This window comes from Plecotus auritus (assembly GCF_963455305.1).
Source record: "Plecotus auritus genome assembly, chromosome: 9".
NCBI lineage: Eukaryota > Metazoa > Chordata > Mammalia > Chiroptera > Vespertilionidae > Plecotus > Plecotus auritus.
Window position 1 is genome coordinate 22,867,411 of NC_137783.1, and position 18,629 is coordinate 22,886,039.

General features: G+C 45.4%; 1 protein-coding gene across 1 annotated transcript in view; it reads left to right on the plus strand.

Moving 5' to 3' along the window:
- The first annotated feature begins 1,361 nt into the window (after positions 1-1,361).
- PIK3AP1 (phosphoinositide-3-kinase adaptor protein 1) overlaps positions 1,362-18,629 on the plus strand; it is a 105,449-nt gene continuing 88,181 nt past the window's right edge. The window contains exons 1-2 of the mRNA XM_080687895.1: positions 1,362-1,511; positions 7,017-7,433. Coding sequence (XP_080544021.1) covers positions 1,499-1,511; positions 7,017-7,433 — 430 coding nt within the window. The 5' untranslated portion in view covers positions 1,362-1,498. The remainder of the gene's footprint in view (positions 1,512-7,016; positions 7,434-18,629) is intronic.

An 18,629-nucleotide genomic window follows, 5' to 3' on the forward strand; every position in this document is an offset into this window, starting at 1 on the left:
CTGACCCCTAGAACCTGTGGATATGTTATGTTACATAGCAGAAGAGAATTAAGGTTATAGATGGTATTAAAGTTGCTAGTCAGCTGACCTTAGAATAGGGAGATCTTCCTGGACTCTCTGGGTAGGATCAATGTAATCATTAGAATCCTCAAAAGTGGCAGAGGGAGGCAGATGAGAGAGTCAGAGAGAAATGTGATGTCCCGGGAAGCAGAGTCAGAGTGGTGTTCTGTTGCTGGCTTTGAAGCGAAGGAGGCCATGAGCCAGTGTCTGTCATCTCTAGAGGCTGAAAAAGACAAGGAAGTGGATTCTCTCCTGGAGCCAACCTGCCGACCCTGGATTTTAGCCCAGTGCCACTCACGTTGGACTTGCAATGCGGAGCAGGATGGTAGTAAACATGTGATCTCTTAGGTCACTAGGTTTGTGGGAATTTGTTACGGCAGCAGTAGAAAACGAATGATGGGCCTCAGCCTTGGCATTCCCATTCCGAAATCCATTTCGTTTATTTCTCCCTAAGCCTAGCGTTCCTTCATCTCTGCACCCATCCTCTGGACCCTGCATTGTTGAAGATCCAAGAGGACAGATCCATGACAGGGGCAGGCAAAGGGAGGACCAGGACTTCAGAGAGAGCTCTGCCTCCGGACTCAGGCCCTTAGGGAACTCGGAGCATTGTCTGAGCAAGATGCAGTTTTTGGCTAATTTCTTCAGCTCTGCCATGAAGACAATGATGGGTGCTACCTCACATGCATTAAAGGCAAAAAGATAATTATATCATCACTCATCATATGACACTATTATTAATATTCATGAGCCGCCAGGAGACCAGGTCCAGGGAGTTACCAAAAGGTCACTGGAGGGTAACCAAGGGCAACACCAAGCACCCGGGCCAGGTGCCAGGGAAGGTGCCTCTTCCCCTTCCTGCCCCCTCCCCTTTCCTGCCGGGGCAGCGGCTCAGGGACAAAGCCCCAGGGGATGGGGAGATGTCTCGGCCATCTGTGCCCATCACCCTCCAACTCCTCCCCACCCCGTTAGAGGTCACAGAGGTCCTGCAGGGAGCTCAACCTTCTTCCTCCCCCTCCGCCCTCAGCACCCGCTCCATCTCGGGCTGCCCTTTGGTAGAGATGAGATCGGGCTGATGTCCAGAGGAGTGGGCGCACGTGGTAGGAAGCCCCCGGGCTCTTCCCTACCCGAGTGATGAGGGGAGCGGAGGCCGTGCAGGGAGCTGGCTGGCGGCCGGGACGGGGATTCTCACTTCCCCTCCGCAACGGCCAGCCGGGGTGCAGGTGCCGGGGCTGAGCCCCGCAGGCGCCGGCGGGCGGGCCCTGTGGACACGCCCTCGCTGAGAATCGTCGCTGCCCGGAGGGAGGAAGCGTCAGAGCCGCGGCCGGTGCAGAGCTCAGCCGGCACCCCCTCCGGCCCGCGTCCAGGGACGCCCCCGGCCCGGCTCCGGGCACCAGCCCCGCGCACTCGGCGAGCCGGGCATGAGAGCTGCGCCAGCGGCATGGCAGCCTCAGGTGCGTAGGCAGGGCACCGGCCCTCGGTAGCCTCGGCGCTGGGGTGCCCCCCTCTCTCCCTCCTCGCGCTCTCTGGCCCCCCGCAGCCCTCCGAGCACGGCCGGCTCCCCACTCGGTGGGGCCTCTTTGGTGCAGGACCTGTGTTCTTTCGGTTCTTTTCCCCAGTTCCCTGTCGCAAACCGCCCACCCCAACTTTCCCCCGTTCCCCTTCCCAGCCTGTTGCGCGAATCTTTGCAGCCCCTGCCGGACCCTCCTCTGTCCCCATCTTCCAAGTCTGCTTTTCTCCCTCGTCACTAGCTCTCGGACCTTTTGAGGGTCGTTTCCCTTGTTGGTCCAACTCTGCCTGCGGACCCAGAGTCGGAGTTGAAAGAAGGGAGAAAGCCGACTTGTCGGTGCCGGCGAAACGCTTCTAGGGCCGATAGGGGGCGCCCAGGCAGTCCCAGGTTGGCACCGGAGATCTCCGGCGGCCCTGGGGCCACCAGCCCGCTTCCTCTACCCTAGGCTTTGTTTTTCGTCTGGAATTTCGATGGGAACCTAGGAACACCATTCCTTTAGCTTTACTTTTCCTATGTCCTTTGCAGAACTTTGAAGAATGGGGAACCACTCTGTATCTATCCATCATAAGGTGCCTGGAGGCTGATGAACCTTTGGGTTCCTCTTGGTTCATGGGGTGTGTACACTTGGCAAGTCACGCACTCACTGCGATTTTGGACGAAGCATGTGATAATGATGAGAGTAGAGACAGCTAATGAGCACTTACAACGCACGTTGAGGGATAATATGCACCTAAATATGTTCTCCAATGGTGCCCAGGACATGCCTGGTCTCTGCTCCTGAGTTCATAGTCTTATAGAGGAAAGCGTAAACAAACAAAGAATTACTAGATGAGAATATTACAGTTACCATGTTTGCAAGTGGGTTTACTCGTGTTTTCCTTGCTCATCGCATGATGTTTTAGTAGAGATAACTGGTGAACACAGGATGTAAAAACCTCTTGAAAGATAAAATCTAGCTGGCCAGGAGAAGGCACTGCTTTTGGAGGATGTGGGCAGATGCTAGACCCCCTGAGATCTAGCCTTCCAATGGCGCTTCGGAAGTAGGGGTAGGAAAGGCCAGTGGTGACAGTTCTCTTCACTTTGGCGAGACGGGCTTCCTATTTAAGGGTGGTGGAAAGGTAGCTGACCGCCTCCTGCCTCCCTAGCGAGCCTCTGAAGGTCAAGAAGCTGTATTGTGAATAAGGAACCGTTGCTAACAGAAGGTTTGTAGTCCACACACTTCATTTGAAAGCTGAAGCAGAGTTATCTGGAGGGAATTCATTCATACAACACATACTTACTGCATGCCTGCTGATTCTAGGCACTGTTCTAGGTGTCAAGTAAATATTCAGTAAATGAAACAGACAGAAGCGATGGCCCCATGCAGCTTATGGAGTAGTGGGGGAAGGCAGACAATACACTTAATAAGGAAAAGACATGCTATGAGAAGTGCATGGGAAAACAATAGACAGGGGTAAAGGGGGTTGGGGTTATAATTTTAAATGAGGCAGCTAGGTTAGTCTTCATAAACATTTGAGCAAAGAACTGAAGTGTGTGTGTGTGTGGGGGGGGTGTGTGTGGGAGCTTTGGGGGGAGAGTATTCCAGGTAGAAGAACAGTAAATGGGTGTATGTGGTGTATTGAAGGAGCAGTTTGCCAGAGTAGGTGGGTGATTGGGGAGAAGTAGGAGATGAGGTGAGTGAGGTGCCCATCACCTTCTATGGCAGGGAACAGGCCCTGGGCTGTTAGGCCTAGGAAACAAACGGGGCAGGGATGGGGGTTGGGCAGAGGGGGCTGAAGAAGCCCTCCCTTAGTGTCCTCCCTGTGTGCATCATTCGAGTGAGTGTGGCTGAAGGGGCCGGCTAGAGGGCGTGCTCCCATTCCCATAGCAATTCTAAGCCAGTGGCCAACTCTGAGGTTTAGGGCCCTGTAGTGGCTTCTGTAGACGTCTATAATGGTTGGAAGCATCAGCATCCTCTGCGGCTAGGTGCTGCAAATAGGAGTTGGGTCTCTGGTGCCCTTGGGGCTCCCTGAGGTCTGGAGATACAGTGACCCATGGTGGCAGCTCACAGTGGTGAGAGTATCTCTTGCCAAGATGCTGTCATCCAGGCCAGTCTTCCATGTTGTCTTCTTCCTCTCCCCCTTCTCCTCTTCCTCCTCCACCTTCTCTTGCTCCTCCTCTTCCTCCCGCTCATTCCCCTTTTCCTTCTCATGTTAAAAATCCAATCCACTCATTTAACGTGTACAATTCAGTGGTTTTTAGTATCTTCACACATATGCACAACCATCACCACAGTCAATTTCAGAACATTTTCATCACCTCAAAAAGAAACGTCTTCTGTTTCAGCTGTCACCCACCCCCTGCTTCCCTCCTTCTCCCCATTCCCAAATCCTACTCTCTGTCTCCATAGATTTCCCTACTTTGGACTTTCATATAAATGGGACCATGTAATATGGTGACTGGCTTCTTTCATGTAGCATAATAATTTCTAGGTTCATCCAGGTTTAACATGCATCATCAGTGCCGCATTCCTTTTCATGGCTGAATCATGTGGTTTCCTTAAATTTCCTTCTACTGACGGGTAATCATTAGTCTTTTGTTTTTGAAAGGCATATTTGCTTGTTGAAGTCAAGGAAAATCTTGGCTCCCTGTCCTTGGCATCTGATGGCATCTCTTGTTATTTGCACATGAGAGAGAGGAGAAGGAGGCCATACATAACTTTCCTTAGTGGCCAAGTGTGGTTGATGAAGACTACAATTGTTTTCTCCATGCGTCATCTTCAGACCTTTGAAGAAAGCTCTCCTACCTCTTCCTGCTTATTTTATCTCCAGATCCTTCTACCATCCTTGTACTTATAGGAAAACAGGGCTTGAAGGAACCTTTAATTTTTCCACTGATCCTTGAGGTCCCTCAGTACTCCTAACAAGTTTCTAAACTTGAAATCTTCAGGGTCTGAAAACTCCTCACCTGAACAATGTGCAGATCTCTCCCTATCCCGGTCACCTTCCCTCTGTCACATCCCTTTTCAGTGCAGATTCAAACATGGGGCTCCAGGACAGATGCATCATGTGCCAGCGTCACCTACAGATTAAAGAAATGGTCTGGGCTGGGTAGTTTGAGAAGAACTTCCTCTTTGTTCTCTTCTCAGGTGGATTCTGAATCTCTTAAAGGAACCTCTCAGGCACTGTGTTCCTTACCACCACCCTCACTCCCTATTGCCACCAGCCAGCCCCTGCTCTTCTGCTTGCCTTCCTAGCTCCTTCCATAGCCAAACCTGTCCCTTAAGCTCGACAGAGACCTTTTCCAGTCTAGCATTTATGACCCCTTGTTGGTCCAAGTATTTCATGTCTTTTAATAACCAAAAAATGAGAGAATTGATTTAGCATATTTGAAGAAGTGACTTATGGTTAAAGGAAGGGAATTATTCTTGAAGAAAGGAGCGCCCCCTATAGGAGACGGAGTTGCTTACAAGGCATTTAGACCTCGGTCATTGCTCAGCATGTTATGGAGGGACTTTAACTTTCACTTTGGACTTTTTTTTACAACTTCCCCAGCTTTCAATTTCAGCAGCAGAGCAAAATCCAGGACGGCGATAGAGTCTGTTGTCCTCATTTACATTGAGGCAGAATTTGCTTAGATTTAGTCTATTGGTCTGAAGTCACGCTACAAGTTGGTGGTGACCAAATAAGTTGTGATATTAACTGGTCTGAGGCAGTGACCACTTCCTTCTCAAGCACTTTTGCGCAAAGCTGAGGGGGGGGGGGGGGGTCGAGGGGGGGAGGGGAAGGGGTCAAATTTAACACCAGACCCCCTGGAATGAGACATTTTAAATATGTATATTTGTGTGAAGATACTAAAAACCTTGTTTCATTAGAAGAGGCTAATCCCACAAGTGCTTTTTATTTCAACTGTATATTTAAATTTTTATTTTAGATGTTTAGATGTTTTCGATTTATAGAAAAACTGTGAAGATAGTAGAGAGTTCCTGGATACTCCACACTCAGTTCCTGCTGTTACTAACATTTAAACTTTCCTTGATGACAAGAGATCTTTAATGAACCACAGGTTTTGTGATGTCTGTTAACAGAGAGGCAGGGAGTGGTGAGGCGGGATCCAGGGTGAATTGAGTACTTATTCCCTCAGTGGCCTAGAACTTGTCAATCTAAAACCTGCTGTTTTGCTTTTGGGTCACTGTCTCCTCATAAAAGTGGCATAAATGGCTCAGGGCCACGGGGTCAGGGCACCATAGTCACTGGTTTCCTGCTCATCAATCAATCAGTGTTGCACGAGCCACACTACCTTCTTTTTTTTTAAATTTGAGTTGAGAGAGAAACATGGATTTGCTGTTCCACTTACGTATGCCTTCATTGGTTGCTTCTTGTATGTGCCCTGATGGAGGACTGAACCTTTAACCTTGGCGTATTGAAATGATGCTCTAGGCCAGGCGTCTTCAAACTACGGCCCGCGGGCCACATGCGGCCCGCCGAGGACATTTATCCGGCCTGCCGGGTGCCGCTGCCTGTCCTGCTTAGCAGTCGACTCGTCCCAGGCCCGCAGTGCGCATAGGAATTTGTTCATAGTTTTTTTTTTTAAACTATAGTTTGGCCCTCCAACGGTCTGAGGGACAGTGAACTGGCCCCCCGTTTAAATAGTTTGAGGACCCCTGCTCTAGGCCCACCACTGTCTTCTTAAGATAACTTCTTATACTCTAGGAAATCTCTTCTTCACTTCCTTGCCATCACTTGTCAACCCATTGGGACATTGCCAACGGCTTCTTCATCACTAATGTATGGGACCACAGCCTTTCTGAGATCTTATTCTCCTAACCTATTTGGTCTTGGCTCTGTGACTAATTACTGAGTGTGAATTTAAGTAATTTCCTTCATCTTCACAGCTGAAGTGTTGTTGTTCTTTTATCTTTAAAAGAGGCATTTGGGCCAAGGGATCCCCAAAAGACACCCCCCCCCACACACACACACGCACACTATTTAAATCTTCACCTAAGGACATACTTTTTACTGATTTTAGAGTGAGGAAGGGAGAGAGAGAGAGAGAGGTGAGAGAAACATCAATTGGTTGCCTCTTATATGTGCCCCAACTGAGGACTGAACCCACAACCTAGGTATGTGCCCTTTTGGTGCATGGGATGATGCTCCAATCAACTGAGCCACCCTGGCCAGGGCCCCCCAAGCTCTTCCAAACTCAATCCTGTATTGTACCAGCCATGGGGGGAAGAGTATGCCAGCAGAAGTAATAGCTAATGCAAGCATCTGACGTGGCATTTGTATGTTTGAGCAAAAGCAGAGTCTGGAATAGTTGTAACACCAGCTGTAAGTAGGGAAAGAAGTCAAACAGGTCCACTGGAGGTAAGCAGTGAAAGACTGTGGGTGCTCGGCTCTCCATCTGGATGGTATACCATGCAGGTCTTGGGAAGCAGGCGTGTTAACATAAGTGCCTTGTTCTTGCTCAGGGGTGTTCCGAAGGTGTGACATTCTCCTGGTCTATAGCCCGGATGCTGAGGAATGGTGCCAATACCTCCAGAACCTTTTCCTGTCCAGTCGGCAGGTCCGTGGCCAGAAGACGCTGACTTACCGGCTGGGCCCTGACGCTTTCTTCTCAGCTGAGGACCTGACCTTCTTCCTCAGCACACGCTGCATCGTGGTGCTGCTGTCGGCAGAGCTGGTGCAGCACTTCGGCCAGCCGGCCCAGCTGCCGCTGCTGCAGAGAGCCTTCCACCCGCCGCACCGCATGGTCCGGCTGCTCTGCGGGGTGCAGAACAGCAAGCAGTTCCTGGACTTCTTTCCAGACTGGGCACACTGGCAGGAGCTCACCTGTGACGACGAGCCCGAGACGTACGTGGCAGCTGTGAAGAAGGCCATGTCTGAAGGTAAGGGTCTCTCTCCTCTGAAGTGCAGATGAGCAAGCCCTAGAAAAATGACTAACCCTGCCCTGGCCGGGGCGCTCAGTTGGTTGGGGTGTTGTCCAGTACACCAAAAAGGGTGCAGGCTCAGTTCCAGGTCGGGGTGTGTACGGAGACAGTGATTGATGTTTCTCCCTCACACCCATGCTTCTCTCTTTTTCTCCCTCTCTCCCTCCCTCCCTCCCTCCTTCCCTCCTTCCCTCTCTCTCTCCTTTCCTCTCTCTAAAACCAATAAAACATACCCTTGGGTGAGGATTTAAAAAACACACACAGTTACCCAGGCCCTAGGCATTTCAGGGGAGACACCGTCACGTTGACAGTCATTTATATTACAAAATGAACCTGGGCCTCCCTATGCTAAGAGTCCCAGTTGTACTTATTGGTGTAGAACAGCCTGTTCCTGGGATGGGATAATGATAGGATAGGTCTCTTGGACCGAAGGCGAGGAAGGTGAAACTTTCCCTTGGATTCTGAGCTAGGACAAAAGCCTGTTAGAATTTCCTACACCTTGGAAGATGCAGGACACAGGTCCCAGCCTAGGAGAGGGCCGTGGGGGTGGGAGGATGAGACCTAGTTTGGTGGGAGCGTGAAGAACAAGACTGCTAGCCTTCCTGCTTGCAAGCCATTTCCATTTTACCATCATATGACTGTAGGATTTTTGTTGAAAAGGTATCACTTTTGGATAACATATTTATAGGGAAACAACCCTCCGTTTCCCGCCAACCTGGCTTCTGTTTTTTGCCCTGTTTCTTCTTGTGAAGTGGGAAAATTCCCATCCTCTCTGCCAGGGCTAATGACTTGAGCGGCCCAGGAAGTATGACATACACTCTGATGAGCAGTAACGGAAGATATACTTTTGTATGAATACATGTCACAGCCTTTCTTCCTCATTTTGTTTTCCATTCTTGCCTCACCGAGGGCTATGAGCAGGCTATGTTCTCAGGCTTCTGTTCTCTTAAGATCTTGTGAACCTAATGCCAACAAAGAAGCCTGAAAATTATGGAGTGATGTTCAGTTATCCCTGGTGGGACTTGGGCATTGATTTAATTCATCCTCCCCTATCGCATTTAGTGAACCGAATTAAGAATTCACAAATTTTTATTGACCGTAAAAAGTTAATACTGTAGCCTGGTTGGTGTGGCTCAGTGGTTGAATGTCGACCTATGGACCAGGAGGTCATGGTTCAATTCCTAGTCAGGGCACAGGCCCAGGTGGCAGGCTCGATTCCCAGTGTGGGGCATGCAGGAGGCAGCCAATCAATAATTCTCTCTCATCACTGATTTTTCTATCTCTCTCTCCCTCTACATTCCTCTCTGAAATCAATTAAACTGTATTTAAATTTTAAAATAGTTAATACTTTGTAACTCCCTAAGCTGCTTTTATATCAGGAATAGGTTGCTTTAAATCAATAAATACAAGCAGGTCATGGAACACAGTGGGACCCCAGCTCATTTTGTCACATAAATGACTAGTGTTAGCCTAAAGATCTCACCTGAGATGCTTGGGACCTGGATTAGTAATTTTTCCTGGGCTTGCTTATTTTTATTTCAGGAGGATACGATGATACAGAAAGCACACGATTCATACTTGCTTGGTCACACTTCATTGATTTGAGAGAGTTGTGATCTGCCTAAATTTACAAAGAAGTGAGACACAACTGTATTTCTGAGGATTAGCTTATGTCACTGCAATGGGGTTCATTATAATCTTGTGGGCTGGCCACTGGGACCCACCAACCAATCAATCAGAGCTCCCTGGATGAAATATCACTATACCGGCACCTCATGCTCTATGCTTTAACTGATTTTTCTTTAAAACATTACAGTGGTGTTACTTTTAAAAATTTGGATTTATAAAATATTGTTTGGATTGCTCACGTTGGCAGCATATATACTAAAATATTGTTTGGATGCATCCAATGTTTAGATGCCCAGAAAATTGATTGCCTGTATTTTACTTTTTACTTACAACTCTGGCTCAGTCTACTTTGAGTGTTTAGTTTCAAGTGTTTCAGAAAGAATGAAGTGTTTCACAGCCGTGTTTCTGTTCTGAGAGCAAAGAAACTTTCATCAGAAAGTCGATTTTAATGGGAGAGTAAAATAAGCTGCTTAGCAGAAAATCTGCTAAGGATGGGAGAGAGAGATAGAAACATTAATGATGAGAGATGATCATTGATTGGCTGCCTCCTGCAGGCCCTCCCACTGGGGATCCAGCCTGCAACCTGGGCCTGTGCCCTGACCAGGAATCGAACCGTGACCTCCGGGTTCATAGGTCAATGCTCAACCACTGAGCCACACCTGGCTGGGCCAGACAAGCTTTCTTAACAAACTTAAGACTCTGAGTCTGGCAGTGTAGCAAAAAGACCTTTGAACTGCGATTAGAGGCACTCCATTGCCTGGCTCTGCTGCTAATGAGATGGCTAATACTGGGCAAGTCGCTCAGCTTCTTTGGGTTTCACTTTCCTTCTCTGTAAGAAGTGGAATTAGACTTGACCTAAGACATTTTCCAGGGCTAGTAGTCTAGGCCAGAGAGTCTCAAACATTTTTGAAGCATCACCTTCTTGCCCTATTTCACACCTGCTTTGATTCCCGGGAATCAGTATTATCCCCAACACTGGAAATCTGGCATAATTATATCCTTGGTTACATTCTCTATAACTTGTGATAGTTTATTTTAATACTCCTCTTGTACCTGTGAGGTTTTCCTAAGGTATCCCAAAATAAAAGCAAAAAATAAAAATTTCATATACCCCACTACAATAAGCTGCCCCAGGTCTATGAGAAATAAATACCTGAAACTTGTTTCTTTGACTTTGTGCATTAAAAAAAAATCCCAGTGGAAAATATAATGAAAACTTGATAATGGGGATAAACTACTGGTAGGGCCAATAATCATGGGCTTACTGATTGTAGGGTTATTGAAAGCTACGGGGAGACAAATTTCAGGAAAGCTTAGTATCAATTTGAGTATGCAAAGATGGAGTGGGTGGCCTTTGGAGATGGTGAAGCTCCCAGAATATTTATATTTACATTGTTTCTTAACTGTGAGATATTTTGTGAAAAGACCATGACTACTTAATAAGATATTCACTGAGCATTTAAAATGTAGGCTAAACTTTAGACCATTTAAAATTTAAAATAAGGCTCAAAGATCAATAGCGTTAGCCCAACTGGCATGTCTCAGTGGTTGAGCATCAACCTATGAACCGTGAGGTCATGGTTCGATCCCCAGTGTGGGCATGCAGAAGGCAGCCAATCAATAATTCTCTGATCATTGATGTTTATCTCTCTCTCTCCCTCTCCTTTCCTCTCTGAAATCAATAAAAAAATATATTTTTTAAAAAAGCTTTAGGGAGTAGAGCTGGTAAAGGAGGTAATTATTCCAGAAACTTAGGTTAAATGCAGTTACAGGTCATCAATTATACTTTTTTCTTACTGCTGCGTTATGTAAATAAATGTTTCTCAGGAGGCCCTGGGGATCTTTTTTTTTTTTTTTTCAAATTTTTATTAAGGCATTATATGTGTACATATCTTACCATTGCCCCCCCCCCCCACCCCACTCCCATACATGCCCTCACCCCCCAATGTTTTGCATCCGTTGGTTACTCTTATATGCATGCATACAAGTCCTTCAGTTGATCTCTTATTTCCCCCACCTCTCCCTAAACTTCCCGCTGTAATTAGACAGTCTGTTTGATGCTTTACTGCCTCTGTAACTATCTTTTTGTTCATCAGTTTATAATGTTTTTCATTATCCCCAAATGAGTGAGATCATGTGGTATTTTTCTTTCATTGACTGGCTTATTTCACTTAGCATAATGTTCTCTAATTCCATCCAGGTGCCTACAAATGGTAGTAATTCCTTCTTTTTTATGGCAGCATAGTATTCCATTGTGTAGATGTACCATAGTTTTCTGATCCAGTCATCTGCTGACGGGCACCTAGGCTGTTTCCAAATCTTAGCTATTGTAAATTGAGCTGCTATGAACATAGGGGTGCATATATCCTTTCTGATTGGTGTTTCTGGTTTCTTAGGATATATTCCTAGAGGCCCTGGGGATCTTGAACTATGCGTATTCTGACTCCGTAGGTCTGGGTGGGGCCCAAGATCCTGCATTTCTGACAAGCAGCCAGGTGATGCTGATGCCATTGGTCAGGGGTCCACATCAAGCAAGGTTCTAAGCCACCCTCCCTTTACCGGATCAGCGGTCATGCACCTCTGTTATGCATGGACCATTTTCTCACTTTTCTGGAAATGGAGGCATCATCACATCAGGGAGACTCCTGGATGCCCATGAATTTCAGTGTAAAATTAGGCTAGTGTTGGTGCCTAGGCCAGCAGATTTCAGTGTAGAGCTCCTAAATTCTCTTCCTATGCCCCGACTCACAGAATCCATGAGTTAGCTCTAGCAGATTTTAATCTCTTAGTTTTCCAGATGTAAGTAAGTAGTCCTGCTATTGGAGTGGAGGTATACTTTCATTACTATCCTTATGGCTTCTTCATTTAATAGGCCCGTTGTTCATAATTACTATTGCACTAAAAACGTTTTAGAGGTTTTGTTTTCCACCCCCTCTTTCCAAATTTATCAGCTACCTTAAAATTGAGCAGATTTTTTTTCTTTTTTTTTTTTAAATAAATCTTTATTGTTCAGATTATTACAGGTGTTCCTCTTTTTCTTCCCCCATAGCTCCCCTCCACCTGATTCCCCACCCCACCCCATGCCCTTACCCTCCGCCACTGCCTTCATCCATAGGTGTAAGATTTTTTTTCCAGTCTCTTCCCGCACCCCTCACACCCCGTTCCCCCTGAGAATTGTCAATCCACTCCCTTTCTATGTCCCTGATTTTATTATATTCACCAGTCCATTCTGTTCTTCAGATTTTTTATTCACTTGATTTTTAGATTCACTTGTTGGTAGGTATGTATTTGATGTCATTTTGTTGTTCATAATTTTTATCTTTACCTTTTTCTTCTTCTTCCTCTTCTTAAAGAATACCCTTCAGCATTTCATGTAATCCTGGTTTGGTGGTGATGAACTCCTTTAGCTTTTTCTTGTCTGTGAAGCTCTTTATCTGACCTTCAACTCTGAATAATAGCTTTGCTGGGTAGAGTAATCTTGGTTGTAGGTTCTTGCTGTTCATCACTTTGAATATTTCTTGCCACTCCCTTCTGGCCTGCATAGTTTCTGTTGAGAAATCAGCTGACAGTCGTATGGGTACTCCCTTGAGGTAACTAACCGTTTTTCTCTTGCTGCTTTCAAGATTCTCTCTTTGTCTTTTGCCCTTGGCATTTTAATTATGATGTGTCTTGGTGTGGTCCTCTTTGGATTCCTCTTGTATGGGGTTCTGTGTGCTTCCTGAACTTGTAAGTCTATTTCTTTCACCAGGTAGGGAAAGTTTTCTGTCATTATTTCTTCTAACAGGTTTTCAATATTTTGCTCTCTCTCTTCTTCTGGCACCCCAAAAATTCAGATGTTGGTACGCTTAAAGTTTTCCCAGAGGCTCCTTACATTATCTTCATATTTTTGGATTCTTTTTTCTTTTTGTTTTTCTGGTTGGGTGTTTTTTGTTTTCTCATATTTCAGATCTTTGGTTTGATTCTTGAGGTACGTTGATCCACAGTTGAGTTTCTGTATATTTTTTATTTTAGACAGTGCTTAATTTCTGACTGGTCCTTTTCCATTTTTTTGGCATTCTCATTAAGGTCCTTGAAGGTCTCACTAAGCTCCTTGGAGGTCTCATCAAATTTCTCGGCAGGTTTTAGAAGATTCTTGAGTAACCTTATAAATGTGGTTCTGAACTCTATGTTGTCCAGTAGTTTGCTTTCCTCCATTTCTTTCATTCGTGACATGTTTATTTGTCTCTGCATTTTGTTGCTTCCCTGTGTTGATGGAGTGGCTTTGTGTGGTAGGTGACCTATAGAGGCCAGTAGCTCAGCCTCCCCAATCACCTGAGGTGGATGCTCTTGGTACACCCCTTTGTGGGCTGAGTGCAAAGTCTTGGTGTAGTTAAGCCTTGATTGCTATTGGTACACTGGGAGGAATTGATCTCCAGGCCATTTGGCTGTGAGGACCCACTGTGTCTATAATGGAAGAACTGCTGCACTGGAGACACGCTTATGGTGCAGGACTTGTTTCAGTGGGGCTTTGGTGCTCACTGAGTCTGCCTCTTGAATGTGTCACTTATGGATGTGAGGAGTTGAAATCTGGTGTCTCACACTGACCACTAGGTACACTGGTTTCTGGATCTCCAATGGGGTGCAGGTCAGCTACTGTCTGAGGCCACCCAGCAGGAGCTACACCGAGAACTACAGTTTTCTCCTTTGCTTGGGGTTTGGAGGTTTTGGAGCTGTTTGACCCGGGCTGCAAGTTTGCTAGGTTAAGCTGCGATAGGGCAGGCCATTCATATGCTAAAGCTGCTGCTTGGGGCTTGGGTGGGTTTGTAGATTGTGCGGGGCAGGGTCTCAGGGCATCACTAGGCTAGGGCATGGCAAACAGTGATGGCTGCCAGTTAGCCGGCTCTGCGTCTCCGACCGTGTCCCTGTGTCCTGCGCCCCAGCACAGTAAACAATTATTCCTGCGCGTAGCCCTGCAAGCAAGCCACCTTCACTTTCCAACCCGATGGCATACAGTCCAGCTTCTCCCCGTAGGAGTTTGGGTCCCCTGCGTCTCCCCAGAAACTGGAGTCTGGAGTAATCGGGAGCTTGTCTCCCTTTGGGTTGAAAAAAGCAGCGCTCCCAGTCACCCGTCACCAGCCCGATATGCGTGCCTCCGTACCTCAGCTTTTCAGCGCTTGTGCACCTCTCAATGCTGTTTTCTCTTTCCTTCTAGTTGTAGAACTTCCACTCAGCCAGCTTTCCCGTGGTTCTGGGTGATAGACGTTTTGTCTTTTAGTTGTAGTTTTAAAATTTTTGTGCGAGGCAGCAGTTTAGCTGTTTACTTATGCCGCCATCTTGGATCCTCTCTCAGCAGATGTTTTAATTAGACACTTAAGTGTGTTGGAGCAGCCAATTTATTTCTCAAGATCTTTATCTGCGAAATGATGGGTTGGACCAGATGATTTAGAAGGCTGCTTCCAGCCCCAGTGCCATAATATATTATTATAAGTTTTCTAAGCAAATTACCTAGAACGTTTCACGGATGCAGTTTAGTTCCAAAATGTCTGCAGGGATATATATCCAGAGCAAAAAAAGACTGTATTGTTGTTCTGAAACTTTGGACTTGGGTGATTATTTTAAAAAAAGGAAGTGAGAAAAACCCAGTTACAGCACAGAAATTATTTCCTCTTTACTGGAAATCTATTATTTGCTGCAAATCTCACTGGAATACAAAAATAGATTAGTGAGCCTGTGTGGGAAAGGACTTGGTGGGCGATATTGAGTTTTATTTCAAAAGTTCTCATCATTATGTGTTTGTCTGTGTGGAGGGGGAAGGGAAGCACTATACCTGATTCTCCTAATATGATTCAGAGATCTCATCTGCTTCTTTATATGATTTCGTTTCTCTTTGCCTCCTCCATCCTTCTCATACCCTTTGTGCGTCAGAAGTTCTGATGTTACCCCAAATCATGATTACTTGGCCCCACATCTGGCCTTCCTTTGTTGATATTAATGTTCTAAAATTCTAACTGGAATTTAAAAGAAAAATCATTGAGATATTTAAACATGCTTTCAGCTAATCCATGGATTCCAAAATCTTTCCCTACATTTGAAAAGGAACATTTTTTTTTCCTGAAATAAAGTGATGTATGTTCATCAAAATGTTTTAAAAAAAAAAGATACCTTTAGGTTATTTCCACTTTTTCCCTTTTAAGTAACATTGCAGTAAAACTTCATGTAACTTTGTGCCTAAATCTTTGTGAATCCCTGTTGATTTCCTCCCCACCATATCTTTGTAGTCTCCCAGAGACAGGTTTTCCCACCTGCTCTGTGCATCTCCACACCCTCCCCATTTAACCTGAATCCATGGCTACCCTTACTACAGTTTTATGTTGTTGCCATTTATTTCACCTTTTCTTTCCCTTTATGCCTAAGTCAATTATTCAAATTTATAGTATCTCTTGCAAAGATCCTCATATGGAGAACAGCCCTGCACCCATCCTTCCCTTTATGGAGAGTGCTCATAATCAGATAAATGATTGTCTGACAGCCACTATGAGTCATGAACACGGCATATGCATTTATTCCCCCCACAGCCCTGAGTGGGTAGATGGCTTGACCACCATTCCACAGAAGAGGAAACTGAGGTTCAGAGAGGTTAAATGACTTGAATAAAGACTGGGAACAGTTCACTTTGGAACCTCAGGCCTTCAGACTCTAGCATGCTCTCCACTCGGCCTTGCTTTCCTCTAAGTCTCTTCTCCCCACTCTCCTCTTCCTCATGGAGATAAGAAGGATGGAGAAACCTCATGAATCGAGAAAGGATTAGGGAAAATAATGTTTCTTTATACCACAGGTTCCCACGTCAGGCTGGGCATTGGCCTTGCCCTGCACTTTGTTTAAAATATAGGCGCCTGGGCCCCACTCCGGACCTACTGAGCCAGAATCCTGAGGGGCTGATCCTGGTAATATGAATTTCAGAGAGCCTCCACAGTTGGTTCTGCTGGGTGGTTGTGTTCTTGGCTCTGCTCTGTGGCTGCTGTCCTGTCCTTGGTGTTCTGGTTGGACGAGTCAGCAGCAGCTCAGGCCCTGTGGGCTGTTGCGATGCAGGTCACGGGGCACTGGTCCCAAGGTTTCAGAGCTTGGCCATGGCACAACTCCCTTCCACGTCACAGGCAGCAGCCCTTAAAGAGGGGAAGAGGGTCAGACCCTCACAGCAAAGGGGAAGTCGTTGCACCCTCCTTGTTCTCCTAGGTGTGGTGGCCTTGCTGATGGTAAGTCATTGACTTCTGGGGCTTCTGCGGTGCCTTGCAGAGCCTGAGGGAAGAATCTGACCTGGAGCCCCTTGAAATGGATTATTTTTGTTCTGCTGGTCTCCCGCCTCGGGGCTGTGGGTTGTTGGGTCTGCTTTTTCTCTGTGGTAGGTTAGTCTGCAGTGGGCTCCTCAAGATCCCCCCTACTAAAGGATGCTTTCTTCATACAATCTTCCCTTTTGAAATGACCTTTGATTTGGGGAAGAAGATGCCCAACGGAGATGGTGAAATCCGTCCTGGTGTCACGAAAACACTTACAGTCTGCCCAAGTGTCCTTCGGACTCCCCTTGCCAGGTACCCTGATTGCCTTGTAAAATAAGATACCTCCCCTCTCCTAGCTGTGCCCCAAACCGTCAACAAGGATGAATGCCCATGATAGATTTTTGTGCCCATGGAACTTTTCCCTTAAGGCCTGAGAGTCCCCCAAGATTATAAACTCCCCACAAGGCCGTGAGCCCCAGGAGTCATAGAGAAATTGGCCACTCTGCTGCTTGGTCAACCACCCATAGACAGCCTTCTCCTCTCAGTTTGTTGGTCTTTCTGTGGTCCCTCAAGGAAAGTATCTGCAAGTCCCTTTGTCAACTGTGTTGGTGAGATGTAGTGACAAGGGGTGATGAATGCTGAAGTTTCCATCAGTGTGAGAATCTCAAGTCTGCACCTGTCCTGACCTAAGTTTTCTAACATGTGCTGGAATCGAAATATCAGTGATAGGAATTTAATCGGTTAGTTTCATACCCTGTTGTTTCAGTATTTTCTGCATCTGGCTTCTCCTGGGACTGTTGCTAGAAGAGAATACTGAAACTTTGGAGGGACCGGACATCTATTTTTCCCATTTCAAAGCCCTTTATAGACATTATTTTATTTGGTCCATGCAATTTTCTTAAAAGGCAGATATCATCTCCAACTTAAAGATGAGGAAAAGAAGGCCTAGCCATGTTCAATGACTTATCCAAGGTCACAGAGCTGCTTTTACGTTAGAGCTAGGATCTGGGCCAGGGCCTCCTGCCTTGCAGTCTGAGGCTTAGTTATTGCCTTATCTGGACACCACAGACAACTTCTCACCTGGTACATATTTTTTGGGCATTTACTATTCTCAGGGCCCTGTACTAGGTGCTGGGATAGATCCGAGAAAGACCGATATAGTCACTGCTGCAATAGTATCTACAGTCCAGACCAGGACTATAAAAAAAAATGTATAATGTGAGCAACTTATGCAATTTAAAGTTTTCTAGTAGCTGCAGTAAAAAAAAGAAAGAAAAAGAAACAGGTGTATTAATTTTAAAAACATGGTTTCTTAACCCAATATATCTAAAATATTCTCATTTTAACATATAATCAATATAAGAATTATTAATGAGATCTTTTATATCCTTTAAAAAATACTCAGTCTTCGAAATTTGGTGTATATTTTACACTGTAAGAATACATTTCAAATATTCACGCATGGCCAGTGGCTACCATACTAGATAGTGTGGATCAAGAAGGATGCTTACTTTTTAGAGAATTGGAGCCATATCATTTGATATGTTAAATGTCATGTGTAAAAATATGCCTATCACAACAAGAATGGAAAGCATGGGTCATTCTGTACTATTTAATACCATATATATTAGAACACTCCTTATGTGATCATTTTATTTCCTCCTGCAAATTCTGCTTTCATTTATTTGTCAATTTGATCTCAATATGGAAATGATTAAACTATGGTTTATCCACGTGGTGGAATATTATGTAGCCTTTAAAATGTTTACAATAGGAAATGCTTATAGGTGAAATGAACAAAACACAAAGTATTTATAGTATAATCCAATTACACATGAGAGAATAGGGACTAATAAGTCGAAGAAACATGCCAAATATTAAACATGGTTTTTTTTGATGTTGGTTGGAATCATGTGAGGGGTTTTTTCTTTCTATTTTAATTTCTGAATCTTGTACATGTTTTTACTTATGTCGTTGTATAAGAAACAACTTTATTTGAGGCCAGAGAATAAAGGTGCCTTAAGACAAAAAAAAAAAAAAAAAAAAAAAAAAAAAAAAATGCCTATCCCAGTTTCTTCATTCATTCGTTTATTTGGCAGTCAGTCATTCAGAAAGTACTGAATGAGCATCTGTCAGGTGCTGGTCCGTATCTTTCTCTTTCTCTTTTTCTTTCCTTTTCTCACTAATTTTCTCTTTCCTACTTTCCATCCCTATTCTTCCCCTATCTCTGTCCCTTTGTCCAGAAATACAGTGTCAGTTAAGAGCAAATTAA